Here is a 22,349-nt window from a genome sequence, read left to right on the forward strand (position 1 = left end):
GTATAGGATTGTAGATTAACTGGCTGTAGTAAACATTGTGAATTGTCCCTAGTGTGTAGTGTGTGCTAGGGTAACGGGGATCGCTGGTCGGCACGGACTCAGTGGGCCGAATGGCCTGTTTCCTCACTGTATCTAAACTTAAAGTTGGAGAAGTTTAGATTGAGTCCTGAGGGCTTCAACTTGCCGAGATGGAAGACAAGGTACAATTCTTCAAAGGTGAACACAAAATGCTGGAGTAACTCAGCGGGTCAGGCAGCATCTCTGGAGAGAAGGAATGGGTGACGTTTCGGGTCGAGACCCTTCTTCAGACTCGTCAGAGATAAGGGAAACGAGAGATATGGACGATGATGTAGAGGGATATAGAACAAATGAATCCATCAGGTTCTACGTAAAAGAAGTGTAATCTTCTTCCCACCCTGCTTCCTGTAAAGACTCTGTCCCCTACTCCCAAATCCTCTGCGCCCAGGATGAGGTGTTCCATACCAGGTCATCAGAGATGTCCTCATTCTTTAGGGAACGGGGGTTCCCCACTTCCATTATAGATAAGGCTCTCACTAGGGTCTCCTCGATATCCCGCAGCTCCGCTCTTGCTCCTCCCCCTCCATTCGCAACAAGGACAGAGTTCCCCATCAGCCGTCGTATACAGCATATAATCCTCCAACATTTTCATCACCTCCAATGGGATCCCACTACTGGCCACATCTTCCAATCTCCACCCCTTTCTGCTTTCCGCAAAGACCATTCCCTCCGCAACTCCCTGGTCAACTCGTCCCTTCCCACCCAAACCACCCCCTCCCCCGGTACTTTCCCCTGCAACCGCAGGAGATACAACACCTGTCCCTTTACCTCCCCCCTCGACTCCATCCAAGGACCCCGACAGTATTTTCAGGTGAGGCAGAGGTTCCCTTGCACTTCCTCCAACCTCATCTACTGTATCTGCTGTTCCAGGTGTGGACTCCGTCCGATCCGAGACCAAGCACAGGCTCGGCAATCGTTTCGCTGAACTCCTCCGCTCAGTCCATCTTAACCTACCTGATCTCCCGGTTGCTCAACACTTCAACTCCCCCTCCCATTCCCAATCTGACCTTTCTGTCCTGGGCCTCCTCCATTGTCAGAGTGAGGCCCATCGCAAATTGGAGGAACAACACGTCATATTTTGCTTGGGTAGCTTACACCCCAACAGTATGAACATTGACTTCTCTAACTTCTGGTAGCCCTTGCTTTCTCTCTCTCTCTCTCTCTCTCTCCATCCCCTCCCCCTTCCCAGTTCTCATACCAGTCTTACAGTCTCTGATTACATTCTATCTCTGTACCGCCCACTCCCCTGACATCAGTCTGAAGAAGGGTCTCGACCCGAAACAACACCCATTCCTTCTCTCCAGAGATGCTGCCTGACCTGCTGAGTTACTCCAGCATTTTGTGTCTACGTTTGATTTAAACCAGCATCTGCAGTTCTTTCCTGTGCAATTCTTCAAGCTTGCATCGGGTCTCACTACAGTGCAGTAGGATAGAAAGGTCAGAGTGGGAGTGAGCTGAATTAAAGTGAGACCAGCTGTAAGCTTGGGGTCACTCCTGTGGTATGAACTAGGAGCTGTGCAAAGCAATCACACAATCTGCATTTGTGAGGTAAACCACATTGTGATCAATGACTGCTGTAGAACAGGAAAGGCTCTTTCGACTTTAGACTTTAGAGATAAAGCACAGAAACAGGCCCTTCGCCCACCGAGTCCGTGCCGACCAGCAGGCACCCTATACACTAGCACTATCCTACAGACTCAGGACAATGTACAATTCTTACCCAAGCCTTCAAACCTGTACATCTTAGGAGTGTGGGAGGAAACTGGAGCGCCCGGAGAAAATCCACCTGGTCACAGGGAGAACGTACAATCTCCATACAGACAGCACTCGAGGTCAGGATCGAACCCGGGTCTCTGGCATTGTCAGGCAGCAACTCTGCCACTGTGCCACACTCTTGAAGGATTGTGAGTGTTGTCGAGTTGAGTTTATTGAAATGAAGACATTTGTCAATGTGACCACTGGCTGTTTTTATTTAGTTACTAGACCAAGTGGACCCATTGGGCCCAAACCTCTCCTGCATTGGTGCAGCACCCTCTCCTCCTCGCCCCCTCTCTCCCTCCTCCCCCTCCCTCCACCTCCCCTTACCCTCCCCCCACTCCATCCCCCTCAACCCCCCTTATCCTCTCTCCTTCCCCCCTCCCTCCCTCCCTCCACCCCCTCCCTCCACCTCCCCTCCCTCCCTCCCCCTCCCTCCCTAGGAGATAGATTTAAACTTTAAAATGTGAATAACTTAAAAAATATAACACCGATTTCAATGAAACTTCTTCCATTAGCACCAAAGGGACAACGGTCTAAAATTTTAGGTGGGCCTAAAATTGTCGCGCTATCGTGTATCATTTTGGCTATAGTTCAGGAACAAACAAACAAACAAACAAACAAACGAGAGTTTTAGTATATAGACGCTGATGTTTCTTTCTAATGAATTGCTCTTGCAGAAGAAGAATTTTGCTGAATCCAAAAGATCATTATCGTGTTCCTCTGAAAAGCGTGAAGGTGAGCAGCAGGAAGCTGATTCTACCCAAGCATCAAGATTGAGTTTGGCTGCAGGGGCCAGCCCATCGCACACTGACCAGCCTGTGACATGTAGAAGTCCCAAGGACAAAGGCACTCAGCTGGAGAAGAACCTGCTTCATGCTGTACTCATCCACACCTCAAGTCAGGTATTGTTTAGATGGCGCCTGACCTTGTAAATATTCCCAACATTCTCCTTTATTTCACATTTGCAGCATCTGCATTATTTACATTTCTCACCTTTATTGCTCCAGTCTCTCCCTTTCATTCACCTACTTCTATTGACATGACCCACAGACAGGTTGTGTGAGTTGAGAAGCCGGCACCACCCTCACTGCTGCAACCTGTTGATCTCCACCCTATCACGGACATTCCCTCTGCACCCTACCCCTTCTCCACAGATCTGCCCGACCTGACCTGATGAGTAATTCAGCACTTTTTTTTTCCTGACTTCATAATAGGGATTGATAGATTTTTGGATGTTAAAGGAATCAAAGAATGTGGGCCGAATACAGGAAAGTGAGAAGATGAGTTGGGATCTTAACGTGTTGCACAACAGGCCCAAACGTCAAGTACCCAACTCTCTTTGCTACTAGTTATGTTCATATGAGAAACTGTTCTGGACGGTGGTCAGACACAGGGGACATTGGTGTACATGACAGTGGCAGGGTCTGTTGAAGAGTGATTGGTTTTAGTTTAGTTTAGAGATACAGCGCGGAAACAGGCCCTTCGGCCCACCGAGTCCGCACCGACCAGCGATCCCCACACATTAACACTACCCTACACACTAGGGACAATTTACACATACACCAAGCCAATTTACCTACATACCTGTACGTCTTTGAAGTGTGGGAGGAAAATAAAGATCTTGGAGAAGACCCACGTGGTCACGGGGAGAACGTACAAACTCTAAACAGACAGCACCCGTAGTCGGGATGGAACCCGGGTCTCCGGCGCTGTAAGGCAGCAACTCTACCGCTGCGCCACCGTGGCTGAGTAATTGGTTGGACACAAATAGATGCATGGGTTTCAAAACATGGGAAGTATTGGAGGCAGTTGTGTCTTTGACCTGCACCCTGAATCTGGCTTTCACATGGGGCCCTGTCACACCATTAATTACAACTCAAATCAGGACAGCACAGAAAGAACATCTCATAGAGTAGTGGTAAGTTTCTCAAACAGGTCGAGTTATTCAAGGCCTTAACAGCATATCCAGAGAAACAGTGAGAGAACCCAAAGTGTTTCATTGACTCTCAGCGCTAACAGCCTTTTTATAGTCTGTGATACGATGGTTACGTGTGGATTTTACATTTTTGAATTAATTTCTCAGTGAGAACTTTTCTTTGCGGTCTTTCATCCTTTTTTTCTATGCTGGAGTTGCCTGTAAGCTGTTTTCTGTTATTTAGAAAAACATTCTCCTATTTGTCTGACAAAGTGACTTCTCTTAGCTCCTGATCTGTTTTATCGCCCTGAGCCTGGTTTACAACCTCCTATATTTATCTTTACTCCAGCTAGCTATGCCTTGCAATCTAAACACTTCGTAAATCAGTTTCTGCCTCTCCTAACATGGCAAGTTCACTATGTTGGCCTCTTTTCCCATTGTGCGTTCCCAGTATATTACATACTTGCCCTTTTGTCTTATAATTTCCATAATTTCCTATATCAGGGAGGTATGTTGCATGTGTATTAAACTTGGGTTAACCCTGCAGATGTAGCACTGTGTTCAGTTCTGGACATCACACTTGAGGGTGGACAGTTAGAGGATATTGACTTCTCTAACTTCTTACCCCTTGCTTACCCTCTCCATCCCTTCCCCTTCCCAGTTCTCCCACCACTGTCCCCCTAATCTCTGTAACTCCCCCTCCCCTGACGCCCAGTCTGAAGAAGGGTCCTGACCCGCAACGTTACCCATTGCTTCTCCAAAGATGCCGCCTGTCCCACTGACTTACTCCAGCATTTTGTGTCTATCTGGAGATGTGAATATGTGCTACGATGGCTCCTGATGTGAGAGGTTTCAGGCAGCACAGTGGTGCAGGTGGTAGAGCCTCTGCCTCACAGAGCCAGAGACCATGTGTTCAATCCTGACCTCAGAGTTTGCACATTCCCCCTAGGGCGGCACGGTAGCGCAGGGCGGCACGGTAGCGCAGCGGTAGAGTTGCTGCTTTACAGCGAATGCAGCACCGGAGACTCAGGTTCGATCCTGACTACGGGTGCTGCACTGTAAGGAGTTTGTACGTTCTCCCCGTGACCTGCGTGGGTTTTCTCCGAGATCTTCGGTTTCCTCCCACACTCCAAAGACGTACAGGTATGTAGGTTAATTGGCTGGGTAAATGTAAAAATTGTCCCTAGTGGGTGTAGGATAGTGTTAATGTACGGGGATCGCTGGGCGGCACGGACTTGGAGGGCCGAAAAGGCCTGTTTCCGGCTGTATATATATGATATGATATAACACCACATAGGTTTCCTCCAGGTGCTCCGGTCTCCTCTCGCATCCAAAGGATGTGCAGATTTGTACTTTCAGTGGCCTCTGTAAATTGCCCCAAGAGTGCAGGGAGTGGAAGGGAAATTGGGATAATATTGAACTGGTATGACTGGGTGATTGGTTGATGGGGACTTGGTGGGCCGAAGGGCCCGTTTCCATGCCAAGCTAGGTTTGGTAGAGGTATACAAGATCATGACAGGTCAGGAGGGAAAAACTCTCATTCATAGAACATGGCTCTGGATGCTTTCAAGAGAGAGTTAGATAGAGCTCTTAAAGATAGCGGAGTCAGGGGGTATGGGGAGAATGCAGGGACGGGGTACTGATTGTGGATGATGAGCCATGATCGCATTGAACGGTGCTGGCTCGAAGGGCCGAATGGCCTACTCCTGCACCTATTGTCTATTGACTCTGGCTCAATGACAAAGATTGACCATTTTGGACACAATCTCTAGGGGGATGGGTGTATGCCGACAGGGTGCTATGAGTGCAGTTACAGGATAATCCAAACCTACCACAGAGAAGAAAGCCATTCTGCTCGCCATGTCAGTGCCAGTGTACAGTGCCGTGCACCATCAGTGCCAGTGTACAGTGCCATGCACCATCAGTGCCAGTGTACAGTGCCGTGCACCATCAGTGCCAGTGTACAGCGCCGTGCACCATCAGTGCCATTGTACAGTGCCATGCACCATCAGTGCCAGTGTACAGTGCCGTGCACCATCAGTGCCAGTGTACAGTGCCGTGCACCATCAGTGCCAGTGAACAGCGCCGTGCACCATCAGTGCCAGTGAACAGTGCCGTGCACCATCAGTGCCAGTGAACAGTGCCGTGCACCATCAGTGCCAGTGTACAGTGCCATGCACCATCAGTGTACAGTGCCGTGCACCATCAGTGCCAGTGAACAGTGCCGTGCACCATCAGTGCCAGTGTACAGTGCCATGCACCATCAGTGCCAGTGTACAGTGCCGTGCACCATCAGTGCCAGTGTACAGTGCCGTGCACCATCAGTGCCAGTGTACAGTGCCATGCACCATCAGTGTACAGTGCCATGCACCATCAGTGCCAGTGTACAGTGCCGTGCACCATCAGTGCCAGTGTACAGTGCCATGCAGCATCAGTGCCAGTGTACAGTGCCGTGCAGCATCAGTGCCAGTGTACAGTGCCATGCACCATCAGTGCCAGTGTACAGCGCCGTGCACCATCAGTGCCAGTGTACAGTGCCGTGCACCATCAGTGCCAGTGTACAGTGCCGTGCACCATCAGTGCCAGTGTACAGTGCCGTGCAGCCAGCACCATCACCCAGCGACTCCATGTTGGGAACAGAATGACTTGCAAGAGGGAATTGCAGGGGCACTTGTAGGAAGCGGTTTGCAGCCCACGGCTGAAAAGTGGGGGAGTGGGACTGTGCTGGAGCTGGCACTGGCGAGATGGGCTGAATGGCCTCATTCCACTCCACAGTAGTCCTGTGATTTTATAAATGTGGATTCTGTTAGAAATATAGAAGAGGGACGTAGAGTTGGCAATTGACACAAAAGGCTGGAGTAACTCAGTGGGTCAGGTGGCACCTCCGGAGAAAAGAACTAGGTGACGTTTCGGATCAAGACCCTTCTTCAGACTGAGAATCAGCAGAGAGGGAAGCGAGAAATATGAAACGGCACTAAGAAACAAATGAATGAAATGTATACAAAAGGACAAATGAAAGGCAGCAATGATGATGGGGGAGAGGTGGTGTCCACAGCGGTCTAATGTCGGCTGTGGAGAAGGTGATGACAAGTGATATGTTGGCCTGGACTTACAGCTGACAGCTCTCATCATATCTGTACTCTCTGCGTTTAGGAGAAGCGACTTGCACTGAAGGCCTGCGATGGCTTGCTCCTATTGGTCACGTTGCCAGAGGATGTGACTGCACGCTACCTGGTGGAAGGCACAGCATTATGTCAAACACTGGCTGACCGCCTGGCTCACCTCTACAGGCGAATACCCGAAGACACTGACCCGGGACTAGTTGAGTTGCTGGGGAGAGTTAACTGGCGGTACATAAAACTATTCAAGTTTAAGAACCAGAAAATGAAGAGATGTTTGCATTGTGTCAGATTATTGCAATGTTTCGTATTGCTTAAGCGATGAATTCCACATGATCCCTGACTTATGTGGGCAACAAAGGCTTTTCACTGTACCTCAGTACACCTGACCATGAACTAAACTAAACTTATCAAGCAGGTGCTTTCACCAAGTCAAGTCAAGTCAAGTTCATTTGTCACATACACATACAAGATGTGCAGTGAAATGAAAGTGGCAATGCCTGCGGATTGTGCAAAAAATTACAATTACGGAAAAAAAAGTAGTCCTTGGAGATATAATAGTTAACAGTCCTGATGGCCTGTGGGAAGAAACTCCGTCTCATCCACTCCGTTTTCACAGCGTGACAGCGGAGGCGTTTGCCTGACCGTAGCAGCTGGAACAGTCCGTTGCTGGGGTGGCAGGGGTCCCCCATAATCTTGCTTGCTCTTGATCTGCACCTCCTGATGTATAGGTCCTGCAGGGGGACGAGTGTTGTTCCCATGGTGCGTTCAGCCGAACGCACTACTCTCTGCAGGGCCATCCTGTCCTGGGCAGAGCTGTTCCCAAACCAGACTGTGATGTTGCCGGACAGGATGCTCTCTACAGCCCCAGAGTAGAAGCATTGAAGGATCCTCAGAGACACTCTGAACTTCCTCAGCTGTCTGAGGTGGTAAAGGCGCTGCCTTGCCTTACCCACCAGTGCGGCAATGTGTGTTGTCCATGTCAGATCCTCTGTGATGTGGATTCCCAGGTATTTAAAGCTGCTCACCCTATCCACAGTAGACCCATTTATCTCCAGTGGCGTGTACGTCCTCGGATGTTGAGCCCTTCTGAAGTCCACATAGCCCCCCTTCTGGCTGTCCAGATGAGAGAGAGTGGTGTGCAGAACCTGGGAGACCGCATCATCCGTGGACCTGTTCGGACGGTATGCGAACTGTAGTGGGTCCATGTTGCGAGGAAGGAAGGCACAGATGTGGTTCTTGATCAGCCTCTCGAAGCATTTCATGACAACCGAGGTGAGGGCCACCGGTCGGTAGCCATTTAAACACGCTGGAGAGGCATTCTTTGGCACCGGTACAATGATGGATCTTTTGAAGCATGCAGAGACCACGGACTTGGCCAAGGAGAGGTTGAATATTGTGGTGAGCACTGGAGCAAGCTGTAGCCATGAATCAAAAAGGCCATTCCCAATAGGTTTTACTCCAAGTTGCATTCTGGAATTCAATATCACGGTGAACAAAAATGTAGACATTTAAAAATATCTTAACTAAAGTATCTGAAGAAGAGGAATCGTATTATATTTTATTGTCTTAATTAAAGGATTTGAGTAGAGGAGTAAAGAGGTCCTCCTGCAGTTGTACAGGGTCCTGGTGAGACCACATCTGGAGTATTGTGTGCAGTTTTGGTCTCCTAATTTGAGGAAGGACATCCTTGCTATTGAGGCAGTGCAGCGTAGGTTCACAAGGTTAATCCCCGGGATGGCGGGATTGTCATATGAGGAAAGATTGGAAAGACTAGGCTTGTATTCACTGGAGTTTAGAAGGATGAGAGGGGATCTTATAGAAACATATAAAATTATAAAAGGACTGGACAAGCTAGATGCAGGAAGAATGTTCCCAATGTTGGGGGAGTCCAGAACCAGGGGCCACAGTCTAAGAAAAAAGTGGAGACTATTTAAAACTGAGATGAGAAAGAACTTTTTCACCCAGAGAGTTGTGAATCTGGAATTCTCTGCCACATAAGGCAGTAGAGGCCAATTCACTGGATGAATTTAAGAGGGTTAGATAGAGCTCTAGGAGCTAGCGGAATCAAGGGATATGGGGAGAAGGCAGGCACAGGTTACTGATTGTGGATGATCAGCCATGATCACAATGATCACAATGAAGGCTCGAAGGGCCAAAGGGCCTCCACCTGCACCTGTTTTCTATGTTTCTATTAAGATAATAAATAGATAGTCCCGACCCAAAATGTCACTCATCCTTTTTCTCCAGAGATGCTGCCTGACCCGCTAAGGTACTCCAGCACTTTGTTTCTATCAATGGAGAGTTCTGACCGGTGGGCACTTCCTCTCACAGAACAGGGTTTCCACCTCAGCAAAAGGCAGTTAGGGCAAATCCTTTCTTTCACAAGTTCACAAGTTACAGGTGTAGAATTAGGCCATTCGGCCCATCGAGTTCTCTCCGCCATTCAATCATGGCTGATCTCTGCCTCCTAATCCCATTTTTATGCCTTCTCCTCTTGACACGCGTTCAAATCAAGAAATCTTTCTCTCACAGAGTTGTGAATCTCTCAAATTTGAGTATAGGAGTCAGGAAGTCATGTTGCAGCTTTATAAAACGTTGATGAAGCCGCAAATGTAATGCAGTGTGCAGTTCTGGTCACCCCATTACAGGAAGGATGTAGTGCAGAAGAGGTTACAAGAATGCAAATCGAAATACACAAAGCGCTGGAGTCACTCAGTGGGTCAGGTAGCATCTTTGGAAAACAAGGATAGGCAATATTTTGGGTTAAGACCCTTCTTCATTCTGGAGTAGTTAACTGTGTAAATATTTCCTGATCTACTCAAATTCTGTTGGAGGTCGTAATTGGTAGTGACTTTATAAATTGGTAATGGCATTTCTTGGAAAATATTATTGAAGTGGTTCATCTGCAGAGTAAGGGTTAAAGACAGTCATGAAGTCTACTAGAATATAGAAACATGTATTCCAGAGGGATTGGGCGATAAATTTATTTATTTATTCGTGTCATCACACAACTGTTTGCCAATAGCGAGCACATTTTAGTGCCACGTCGTTGGCCTCTGCAAGACCCTTTACAGTGCGTGTGTCGTGCAGCACGTCACAGCTCAGGAGATGTTCCATAGTCTGGAGGTCCCGTCCACACTCGCAGTCTGCCACATCTTCAGTGTATCCCCACTTCAGCGTGTTCGAATTGCACCTCCCCATGCCTGTCCGCAGTCTGTTGAGACTGTGCCAGGTTATCCACGGCTGGTCGGAACCTGGTGGGAGTTTCTCAGAGTGATCGATCGAGGGCGATAAATGATCAGCGGGTAACAGAAAATAGGTGCAGGAGGAGGCCATTCGGCCCTTCGAACCAGCACCGCCATTCATTGTGATCATGGCTGATCATCCATAATCAATAACCCGTGCCTGCCTTCTCCCCATATCCCTTGATTCCTTGAGTAGAGCTGCTGCCTCACAGCGCCAGAGACCTGGGTTTGATTCTGACCTAGGGTGCTGTCTGTGTGGAGTTTGCATGTTCTCCCAGTGAGTTGGTTTCCACCGGGTGCTGTGCTTTCCTTCATCATCCCAAACATGTGCAGATTTGTAGTTTAATTGGCCCTATGCTATTAAGCTGGAAGGACTGCAGGACAGATTTATGAGGATGTTGCCAGAACTTGAGGGACTGAGCTAAAGGGAGAGGTTGGATATGCTAGGAATTGATTCCTTGGAGAGCAGAAGGCTGAGGGGTGATCTCATGGAGGTGTATATAATCATAAGGGGATCAATAAAATAAATACACGCAGTCTTGGTCCCCCAGGGTTGGGGAATCAAAACTAAAAGGCATAGATTGAAATGAGAGGGGACAGATATAATAGGAACTTGAGGGGCAACTTCGGGGTGACACGGTGCGCAGCGGTAGAGTTGCCGCCTTACAGTGAATGCAGCGCCGGAGACCCGGGTTCCATCCTGATTACGGGTGCTGCCTGTACAGAGTTTGTACTTTCTCCCCGTGACACCTGCGTGGGTTTTCTCCGAGATCTTCGGTTTCCTCCCACACTCCAACGACGTACAGGTTTGTAGGTTAATTCGCTTGGTAAATGTTTAAAAAAATTGTGCCTAGTGGGTGTTAATGTGCAGGGATCGCTGGTCGGCGTGGACCCTTTGGGCCGAAAGGGCCTGTTTCAACGCTGGATAACTAAACTAAAACCTAAACTAAAATGCTAGAGGAAGTGTCTGAAGCAAGTAGGAAAAACAACATTTTAAAAATATTTAGACAGGTACAAGGAAAGGAAAGGTTTGGAGGGAGATGAGTCAAAAGTAGTCCGGTGGAACTAGCATGGCAGGGCATCTTGGCACCCAAATGCATCATTTGGGCCGAAGAGTCAGTTCTGTGCTCTACGACTTGTCTGTGTGGAATTTGCTTGTTCTCACTGTGACTACAAAGGTTTCTTCTGGGTGCTCCAACATCTTGCTGTACTCAACGCCATACAGCAGAAAGTCAAAACAGGATTACAATCGAGCCATTTACGTACTAAGGGAATAACGTTCAGTGCAGGGTAAAGCCAGCAAAGTCCGATCAAGGATAGTCCGAGGGTCACCAATGAGGTAGACAGTAGTTCAACACTGCTCTCTGGTTGCAGTAGGATGATTCAGTTGCCTGATAAAAGCTGGGAAGAAACTGTCCCTGAATCTGGAGGTGTGCATTTTCACACTTCTATACCATTTGCCCGATGGGAGAGGGGAGAAGAGGGAGTGGCCACTGTGGCCAGGGTGCAACACGTCCTTGATGATGCTGCTGGCCTTGCCGAGGCAGCGTGAGGTGTAGATGGAGTCAGTGGAAGGAAGGTTGGTTTGTGTGATGATATGGGCTGCTGGCCTTGCTGAGGCAGCGTGAGGTGTGGAAGGTAGGTTGGTTTGTGCGATGATATGGGATGCTGGCCTTGCCGAGGCAGTGTGAGGTGTAGATGGAGGTTGGTTTGTGTGATGGTCTGGGCTGCGTCCACAATTCACTGCGATTTCTTGCGGTCATGGATGGAACTGTTTCCAAACCAAGCTGAGATGCATCCAGATAAAATGCTTTCTATTGTGCATCTTAAGAGGTTGGTGAGAGTTGTAGGGGACATGCCAAGCTTCCTAAACCTTCTGAGGAAGTTGAGGCGTTGGTGTGATTGCGAAGGTATATTACACAAGATCAATATTTTGAAACTATTGAGGAAATATTAAAAAAGAACAAGTTTATTTCTCAAGGATGATTTAAACATGTTACAATGGTGCCAAATGCCACTGATGTAGGGTTGAAAAGAATGTAACTTAATGAAACTCAATGCATGGTCATGACAAGACTGTCCGTAAACGTGATTCATGGGCATAATCCCACAGATATTGCTGATTGGGCTAACAGTGCAAAAACATTGCAACGCACATAGTCGTATTGCAAGTAAACAGGCCCTTCGGCCCAACTCGTACATGCTGACCGAGATGTGTACCTACCTTTGTCCACGTTTGGCCCATATCCCTCAGATCCCTTTCTAATCAGTGTTCTGGGAAGCTTGGCCTCTCAGTATCCTGTGGCAACAGTTGTCCTTCCCCACAGAGCCTCTGTATTGGCTTCAGTGTGTCCCATGGTATGTATTCCTGAGGTCTGGAATGTGCTTATCGGCATCATTCCCCTACCGATATCTTGCTATACTGAACAACCAACCCAAGTGTGAAACGGGTAGATCTGGGGAGAGTACATGCTGAGAGCAGGTTTCTCAACATTGAACATGGAAGCCTAATGGTGTTGAATGCTGACTGCCTGTGCTCTGTGCTTCCAGGTTACACAATGCTGCTGCCTCTGATGGGGCAGATGCAGAGTCATTTCCGGGCAGAGGGGACGTGGTGGCCTTCCTCTCGTGCCTGCACTATTGTGATCAGCTGGTGGCAGAAGCCCACAAGGTACGTCGTAGTGACAGCGCACGCTGGAGTGTTTCACCTAGCCCGTCCTCGTGAGGAGGTGTGTGGGAGGCTTGGCTGAAGCGCTCAGTGTTACAGGAACCAATGAGTTATTTCACCTGTCGTTGGGGAGCTGTTCAGCAGGGACCAAGTGCCATGCTCAAAAACAAAGGACAGACGTTTATCTCAGCCAGTAGCCAAGGGAACTGTCAAGGTGTTTAATAGTAGATGTGATGGTAATGAGGAACCTCGGTCTCTACACAGAAGTCCCTCTGCAGTTTGAGCAATCTGAAGGTAGAGGGAATGAATTTGGAGTTGGTGTGGCAAATAATATAATGGAAGAAAAGCAGGCAAAGCTTTGGAAATCACCCATCTCCATGCTTGTGGAGATTAGCACAATGAATACGCTCTGTGTAACCTGTGTTGCTTCACACAACCTTGCACCCAAACACTGGTAGAACAGATGTAGGTCAATGCATTACACAGCCAGAATATCTTTACAAGATTTCAGTTTCAGATCAGAACCATGGCCAATATTCTGGGCTCGTCTCTTGCAAACAAATTCCAAACATAAGTCAAGTCAAGTCAAGTCAAGTCAATTTTATTTGTATAGCACATTTAAAAACAACCCACGTTGACCAAAGTGCTGTACATTTGATTAGGTTCCAATAGAAAAAAAATGAAAACATACAGTAGCACGCAAACAGTTCACAGCGCCTCCTCAATGAGCCTCAAACGCTAGGGAGTAGAAATATGTTTTATATAAGGAGACAATAAAAGCATTTATAAGATACTTGGACAGGTACATGAACAGGAAATGTTCAGAGGTATATGGGCTAAACACGGACACATGGGACTAGCTTAGATGGGGCATCTCGGTCGGCGTGGATGAGTTGGGCCGAAGGGCCAGTTTCTATGTTCTATGACATTGACGTAAGCAAACATTGAATCAAGTTTGAAATGCGACCGGTTGATCTGGAACTTTTCAAACAGGTGGCTTTCTTACCAAGTTATTCCTCAGCGAGGCTGTGCTGTAATCGTCACTCATAACAGAACCAGAGAGTGCTCGGAGAGCCGATCCTCACACTGGTCTTGCTTGGGAGCAAGCTTAGATTAGTTTAGAGACACAGCGCGGAAACAGGCTCTTCGGCCCACCGAGTCCGCGCCGACCAGCGATCCCCGCATATTAACACTATCAGACACACACTAGCGACATTTTTAAGATATTTACCATGCCAATTTACCTACATACCTGCACGTCTTTGGAGTGTGGGAGGAAACCGAAGATCTCTGAGAGAACCCACGCAGGTCATGGGGAGAACGTACAAACTCCATACAGACAGCACCCACAGTCGGGATGGAACCCGGGTCCCAGGCGCTGCAAGCGCTGTACGGCAGCAACTCTACCGCTGTGCTGTGAAAGCCTGTGTTGCCTGCCACCTGGTTGCAGAGGGTTTGCCGGTCGTCTCACCAAGTGCCAGCCAGTGGCCGGCTGCCTTTACCCACTTGACCAGCACTCACAGGTCGTGGGACTGTGCTCTCACTGGCTGGCCCTGCATTTCCAGCAGCTGCCAGTAACCCCGACACTTTGCTTTCCTCACGCAGGTAACGGCTGCTGCTCTGGCCCGTCAGATCAGGACTCGCTTCTTCCACAAGGTGTTAGAGCCACAACTACTACAGGTGTAAGTTAATTTATTCCTTTATTGGGGTGTTGTGAATGCGGTTGCCAACTTCCTCACTCCCAAATATGGGGGAAAGGGTGACCTCACCGCCCCACGTGACCTCACCCAGACAGCGGCCACGTGCTCTCAGCCCGGGTGGCTGCCATTGGTGGTGCGGGAGCACGTGGCCGCTGGCTGGGTGAGGTCACGCGGGGCGCGGGCCGGTGACGTCACCCTTTGTCCCGTATTTGGGAATGAGGAAGTTGGCAACCCTACTAATACGGGACAAGGGCAATCCCGTACGGGACAAACTAATTGAGCCGAAAATACTGGATGTCCCGTGTAATACGGGACAGTTGGCAACCCTGGTCGTGAAACACTTGTGAATGGAGCGGCCATTTTAACTCTCCGTGACATGGCATTCAGAGTGAAGGGGGAGGGTTGGTTTTGTGATCAATGCCTGTGACTGGAGCTGCCAACTCTGAAGAAGGGTCTCGACCCGAAATGTCACCAAAACGACTCCGTCGACCTCGGCTCCAGCCCCGGCCGGGCCTGTTAACCCAGGCTTGAGTTATAAGGAGAGATTGGACAGGCTGGGACTTAATTTCGAGTGAAAGAGGCTGAGGGGCGACATGATAGAGATGTAAAGTCATGAGAGGCATCGATAAAGTGGATGCTCACAGTCGTTTTCCCTGGGTAGGAATGTCTGAAAATAGAGGTTCTGGATGTAAGTACGAGGGGAAAGATTTAAAGGGACCTAAGGGATGAGTTTTTCACACAGTGGGTCTGTGGAATGATCTGCCAATGGAGGCGGTGGAGGCAGATACAATTACAACATTTGAAAAATCATTTTGAATTGCGAATGGAATGTTCTCGAGGGATTTGGGCCAAATAAAGGAACATTGAATAAATTTGGATAGGCGTGTTTGGTCCGCATGGAATTAGCATGTCGTATAAGTCGATGACTGTGTCAAAGGACGGTGGTGAATTTGTGGAATGCTGCATTAGAGAAATTAGTTGAAGCCAAATCATTGACTACATTCAGGGAAGAGTTATTCATGGATATATTCAGGAAGGAGGTAAGAATGTCCATTTCCGGACATATGACAAAAAAATACTCCACTTATTCTTGGGGCCAGATGGAAGAGAGGGGCAGAGATGGGGGGTTTTGGGGTTGAAACCTTTGTGGTCGTGTTGACTGGCCTAGCAGATATGAAGGGCCGAATGGCCTTCTCCTGCTCATGTTGTCCACGTTTCTCTGCAGCTGACTGACTACCACCACTGTTCACGGTCTCTAGGTCGGAGATGGGCATCTTGTCCTCCACCGCGCTGCTGACGGGGATCCTGGCACACACCACGTCCCCTCAGCTGCTGGGTGAACTGGTTTGCTTTTTGCTGGGCGATGGTCGACAGGCGGAGGTGGAGGTGGACCCAGGCCGCCCCGCACTGCGCTGCCAACTAATAGAGCGTTGCAATCATCTGTCTGACGAGGTGAGCTCCCGCCCAGCAGGCCAGGGTTATAGGCCAGGGCAGTGTGGTCATTGTAATGGTGTCAGGTACACCAGGGTTACAGGCCAGGGCAGTGTGGTCATTGTAATGGTGTCAGGTACACCAGGGTTACAGGCCAGGGCAGTGTGGTCATTGTAATGGTGTCAGGTACGCCAGGGCAGGCCAGGGCAGTGTGGTCATTATAATGGTGTCAGGCACGCCAGGGTTACAGGCCAGGGCAGTGTGGTCATTGTAATGGTGTCAGGTACACCAGGGTTACAGGCCAGGGCAGTGTGGTCATTGTAATGGTGTCAGGTACACCAGGGTTACAGGCCAGGGCAGTGTGGTCATTGTAATGGTGTCAGGCACGCCAGGGTTACAGGCCAGGGCAGTGTGGCATTGTAATGGTGTCAGGTACACCAGGGTTACAGGCCAGGACAGTGTGGTCATTGTAATGGTGTCAGGTACACCAGGGTTACAGGCCAGGGCAGTGTGGTCATTGTAATGGTGTCAGGTACGCCAGGGCAGGCCAGGGCAGTGTGGTCATTGTAATGGTGTCAGGCACGCCAGGGTTACAGGCCAGGGCAGTGTGGTCATTGTGATGGTGTCAGGTACGCCAGGGCAGGCCAGGGCAGTGTGGTCATTGTAATGGTGTCAGGTCAGCATGTTGTATAACTGGGGGACGTTACAGGTCAGTGCAAACATGTCACACGTTAGCGCAGTTAGCTCCAGCCTCTTTAGTTTAGTTTAGAGATACAGCGCAGAAACAGGCCCTTCGGCCCACCGAGTCCATGACGAACAGCGATCCCCACACACTAACACTATCCGACACAGACTAGGGACAATTTACAATTTTACCAGGCCAATTAGCCTACGAACCTGTACGTCTTTGGAGTGGGCAAAGTAACCAGAGCTCCCGGAGAAATCCCACGCAGGTCACGGGGAGAACGTCTTGAGAAGTTTATCAAGTGAAATTTCTATATGTTATGCTGACAATGTTTGGTCAGGTCAGCGGTCAAATAGGACTGGTCACGTGTGTGACCTCACACGGAAGCATTTTTTTCATAACTCAGTTTTATCTTACAAACTCTGTGAATTAAAAAAATGACATGCATTATAGTTCTGTAGGTAGGAAAATAAAAATAAATAAGATAAATCTCTTACAATAATTTTTTAGTATATGACTGTATGTGTTGGTGTGCGGGGATCGCTGGGCGGCGCGGACTCGGTGGGACAAAGGCCTATATCTCTAAACTAAACTAAAATTACCAACTTGATATTGCAAACCTCGCCTTGCTTGCTGGCATGATCTTGCAGCACCAGCTCATGATGGGAATAGATAAAGAAAGATGTTGTCAGGCTGGAAAGGATGCAGAGAAGATTCACACGGATGGTACCAGGACTCAAGGGTCTGAGCTGCCGGGGGAATATGAGCAGGCAAGGTCTTTATTCCTTGGAGAGCCGGAGGATGAGAGGTGATCTTATAGAGGTGGATAAGATCATGTCTTTTATGCAGAGTAGGGGGATTAAGAACCAGAGCACATGGGTTTAAGGTGAGAGGGGAAATATTTAATAGGAACCTGAGAGGCAACATTTTCACACAGAGGGTGGTGGGTGTATGGAAGGAGCTGCCAACAGAGGTAGTTGAGGCAGGGACTAAAACAACATTCAAAAGACATTTGGACAGGTACATGGATAGGAAGGATTTAGAGGGATATGGGCCAAACGGGAACAGTGGGACTGGTGTAGATGGGGCATCTTTGTCGGTGTGGGCAGGTTGGCGTGAGGTTCCTGTTTCCGTGTTGCATGACCCTATGGCCTGAGTGTTTTGGATTCTCCTAGATCAGCATGGCCAGTCTCAGATTCTTCGAACAGCTGCTGCAGAAATCTCACGAGCACATCATCTATAACCTGGTGCTGCGGAACCTCAGTGACCGTCATTACGTCGCGCACAACAGCGGTCCCGAGGAGACGGCTGCAGACAGCGAGCTGCTGGACCAGGCAGAGTAAGGAGCTGGGGTGTGCATCAGTGATGGTGGTGGTGGGGGCGCTGGGCTGTGCACCGGAGCAGCTGCTTCTTGCAGCCCTCTTTGTCTAAGTAAGAGTGCACCACCTCTTCCTGAGCCTCTGGTTAAACAGCCCCAGAGCCTCACTCCTTAGCCAATTTACCAAGAGGCATAAAGTGCTGGAGTAATTCAATGCATCAGGCAGAATCTCTGTAAAACATAGACGGACATTTCAGGTCGGGACCCTTCTTCAATCTGGAAGAGGATTGCAACCAAAAACGTCACCTATCCATGTTCTTCACAGATGCTGCCTGACCCGCTAAGTAACTCCAGCACTCTGTGAAACGTCACCTATCCATGTTCTCCACAGATGCTGCCTGACCTGCTGAGTTACTCCAGCACTTTGTACCTTTTTTTTTAAAACCAGCTTCTTCAGTTGTTTCTACCAAGAGGCGGCTGGGCCCTCTGCTTGCACCTGCTGCTTTGTTTGAAACTCAGACCCAGGTTTGGGAAGAGCTGTGGAACAACGCAGTGGGAGTGGCCTCTGGTGCGTTCATCCAGTGAGGTGAAGGTGCAAGAACAGGACAGTACATCTCAGGCCCTTCAGCCCACAATGCCTGTGGCAACCATGATGTCAGACTAAACTAACCTCATCTACCTGCACGTCATGCTTATCCCTCTATTGTGAATCAGTCTGAAGAAAGGTCTCGGCCCGAAACATCACTCATTCCATCTCTCCAGAGGTGCTGACTGTCCCACACTCTCCCCACTGAGTTACTCCAGCATTTTGTGTCCCATCCTGTTCATGTGTCTGTCTAAATGCATCTGAAACATCAGTATTCTGTCTGGTCCCCCATTCCCCTTGGCAGCACGTTTCAGGCCCCCTCTCTCCTTAAACTGTGCCCTCCAGTGTTTGACATTTCTACTACGGGGAAACCCTACCTCTGCCTCCCATTACATTGTATACTTCTATCAGGCTCCCCTCAGCCAGTGACATTCCAGATTAAACATCCACGTTTGTCCCACCTCTCTTTATAATAATATATATTATATACTCTGTAATCCGAGTCAACCTCTTCTGCACCCCTCTCTAGAATCACCACATCCATCCTGTCATGGTGCGATCAGAACTGCACACTTTACTCCAGCTGTGGCCTAACTGCAGTTTTAGTTTTAGATTTAAAGATACAGCATCCAGAGTCAGGATTGAACCCGGGTCTCTTGCACTGTAAAGAGCAACTCTACCCCTGCACCACTGTGCTACAGTTCTGTACGGTTTCATTGCCATCTTTGCAAGAGATAGGCAATAAATAATGGGCTCAACCTTAAAGCCAGACATTCACAAATAAACTAAAAGCTGGGAAGTAGTATTGGATTGGACAGTTTTTATTTAACGACTGTGATGCCATTGAATTGCTGCGTTCTGTGGCACAGGTTGCTCTGCTGTCCACAGGTGGGCTTGTACCAATGACGGGCTGACCTGGCTCTCCTGTGCTCCTAGGGAAGTGGAAGATGATCCTTTCTTCACCGACATCTACGTCGGCAGCAGATTCCCAGCCACGGATTGGCTGGTTGCACCAGCAACAACGCAAGCAGCAGCCAAGGCCAATGGGAAACCAAGGGTCAACAGAATAGTCCACAGGTCAGTGAACAAGTGGCCTCTCTCAGCTCCCTGCCTCCAGTCAGTCAAAATGGAGGTCGGAGAGAGGAGGAGAACTTCTTCAAAGTTGGCACACCTTGTGATTTGGTGGGGGGAGTAACGTTTGGGGGGACATGGACCGTTGTGATTTGCTGCTGAAGGCCACTGGAGCAAGTATGTCTTCAATTAAATTAGTGGTGTGCAGTTTTTTAAATGAAACTCTTTCTTCATAACTTAGTTATACATTTTATGACCATTGTTCTTTTATTCAACACCAAGAGAATTGGGATGTGCAAGGAAAAGCAAAATAGAAAAAACAAAACAAAACAATGTTTTCTTTGTTGTAAAAAGTATTTCTGTTCATTAACCTTTCTATAATAGTAGAATATACTCATGATAGGCCTGACATTGTACATATAGTCCAAGAACTACAGACTGGTGGAAATAATAGTCGTTTTTCACAACGCCTACGTGCATTTGGCGTGCATACTTTTTTTTGCTGAAAAGTTGCATTACGCGCCATATTATGAATTTTGATGTAAAATTCTGAATTCTGGACATCAAAATTCTGAATTTGTAAAATCAAATGTTGGGAGGTGTGTTCATCTACTGTATCCGCTGTTCCAGGTGTGGACTTCTATATATCGGTGAGACCAAGCGCAGGCTCGGCGATCGTTTCAAAGTACACCTCCGCTCAGTCTGCCTAAACCTACCTGATCTGCCGGTTGCTAAATACTTTAACTCCCCATCCCATTCCCACACTGACCTTTCTGTCCTGGGCCTCCACCATTATCAGAGTGTGGCCCAACACAAATTGGAGGAGCAACACCTCATATTTTGCTTGGGCAGCTTACATCCCAGTGGTATGAATATTGACTTCTCTAACTTTGCGTAACCCTTGCTTTCCCTCTCTCTCTCCATCCCTCCCCTTCCCAGTTCTCCCACCAGTCTGACTGTCACCAATTACATTTTATCTGTTTGCTTTGTTGTCACCTTCTCCTAGCTAACAATTCTACATTTTCCTTGACCCGCATCTCTTTTGATGTTTAATTTTCACACTTACCCTTCCTTATCTCTCTATCTACCTCTCCCCAACTCTCAGTCTGAGGAAGGGTCTCGACCCAGAACGTCACCCATTCCTTTGCTCCAGAGATGCTGCCTGTCCTGCTGAGTTACTCCAGCTTATTGTGCCTATCTTTGGCCTCCCAAAATGGCGGCGCTGCCCTAGCAGCTGCGGCTTACCTGCGGTGCGTTTGACTTTTGTGTTTTTGTTGTTTTTTGTCTTAATTGTAGTGTTTAGATGTGATGATGTGATGTAGTGTTTTTTGTGGTTGTGTACAATGTGTGAGGGGGGGACTGTAAAATTGTCTCTTCGGAACGGAGACCCGACCTTTGTTTCTGGGCCGTGTCTCCGTTCCCGCTGCGGCCTACCATCGACCAAACACCTGGGACCACCTGGGCTCTGGTTCGCAGAGCCCGCGGACCGGACTCACCATCTGCGGAGCTGGCTGCCTTCGGAGGCTGCGGAAGTGGCTGCAACTCGCCTTCGGAGGCTTCGGCGTGGGCCGTGTGGACGTCGGAAGCTCGCAGGCCCCTGGGTGGGGGCCGACATCGGGAGCTCCGGCAGCAGCAGCGTCTCGCCCACCCCGGATCGCGGGGATTGGGTCGGCCCGCTGTGGACCTTTCACCATCCGGTGTGGCCTGGAACGTGGCCTGACCGTCAGCAGCCTGACCGCGGGAGAAGACGGCAGGGGAAGAGATGGTTGTTTCCCTGAGTCTGCAGGGGTGGGTGCTGGTTCCACTTGTTTGTCATCCATATTAACAATTTGGATGACGACGTTGTTAACATGGTAAGTTTACAGACACCGCCAACGTTGATGGTGTAGTGGACAGTGAAGGGGATGATCTCAAATTTCAATGTGCGGACGTGAGGGAAAGCTTTTCCACACAGAGGGTGGTGACCATATGGAACAAGCTGCCAGAGAGTAGCAGAGGTGGGAACAATTGTAGTGTTTAAAAGACATTTTAAACCCTATAATTGTTTGGAAAGCTAATGGCATGTTGGCCATCATAACGAGAGGATTTGTGTACAAGAGTAAAGAGGTCCTTCTGCAGTTGTACAGGGACCTGGTGAGACCACATCTGGAGTACTGTGCAGTTTTGGTCATCTAATTTGAGGGATGACATGCTTGCTATTGAGGCAGTGCAGCGTAGGTTCACAAGGTTGATCCCTGGGATTGCGGGCTGTCGTATGAGGAAAGATTGGAAAGACTGGGCTTGTATTCACTGCAATTTAGAAGGATGAGAGGGGATCTTGTAGAAACGTATAAAATTATAAAAGGACTGGACAAGGTATATGCAGGAAAATGTTCCCAATGTTGGGGGAGTCCAGAACCAGGGACCACAGTCTAAGAACAAAGGGGAGGCCATTTAAAACTGAGGTGAGAAAAAACTTTTTCACCCAGTGAGTTGTGAATTTGTGGAATTCTCTGCCACAGAGGGCAGTGGGAGCCAATTCATTGGATGAATTTAAAAGAGAGTTAGATAGAGCTCTAGCAGAATCAAGGGATATGGGGAGAAGGCAGGCACAGGTTACTGATTGTGGATGATCATCCATGATCACAATGACTGGCGGTGCTGGCTCAAAGGGCCAAATTGCCTCCTCCTGCACCTATTTTCTATGTTTCTATTTGGACATGTACATGGATGGAAAAGTGACTAGGTGTTGGCATGGTCAAGGAGGCCCAAAGGGCCTGTTCCCATGCTCTA

At 48.7% G+C, this 22,349-nt stretch overlaps 1 protein-coding gene across 3 annotated transcripts in view; it reads left to right on the forward strand.

Annotated features, from left to right (window-relative positions):
* LOC144610184 (FHF complex subunit HOOK interacting protein 2A-like) overlaps positions 1–22,349 on the forward strand; it is a 52,189-nt gene that overhangs the window by 15,552 nt on the left and 14,288 nt on the right. For 2 of the 3 annotated variants that reach the window (XM_078428744.1, XM_078428742.1), the window contains 7 exons: positions 2,514–2,738; positions 6,905–7,101; positions 12,669–12,789; positions 14,392–14,468; positions 15,746–15,938; positions 17,778–17,941; positions 19,443–19,583. In XM_078428744.1, coding sequence (XP_078284870.1) covers positions 2,514–2,738; positions 6,905–7,101; positions 12,669–12,789; positions 14,392–14,468; positions 15,746–15,938; positions 17,778–17,941; positions 19,443–19,583 — 1,118 coding nt within the window. The remainder of the gene's footprint in view (positions 1–2,513; positions 2,739–6,904; positions 7,102–12,668; positions 12,790–14,391; positions 14,469–15,745; positions 15,939–17,777; positions 17,942–19,442; positions 19,584–22,349) is intronic. The other variant, XM_078428743.1, reaches the window with a different exon arrangement.

The sequence above is a fragment of the Rhinoraja longicauda genome, chromosome 36 (genome assembly GCF_053455715.1).
Source record: "Rhinoraja longicauda isolate Sanriku21f chromosome 36, sRhiLon1.1, whole genome shotgun sequence".
NCBI lineage: Eukaryota > Metazoa > Chordata > Chondrichthyes > Rajiformes > Arhynchobatidae > Rhinoraja > Rhinoraja longicauda.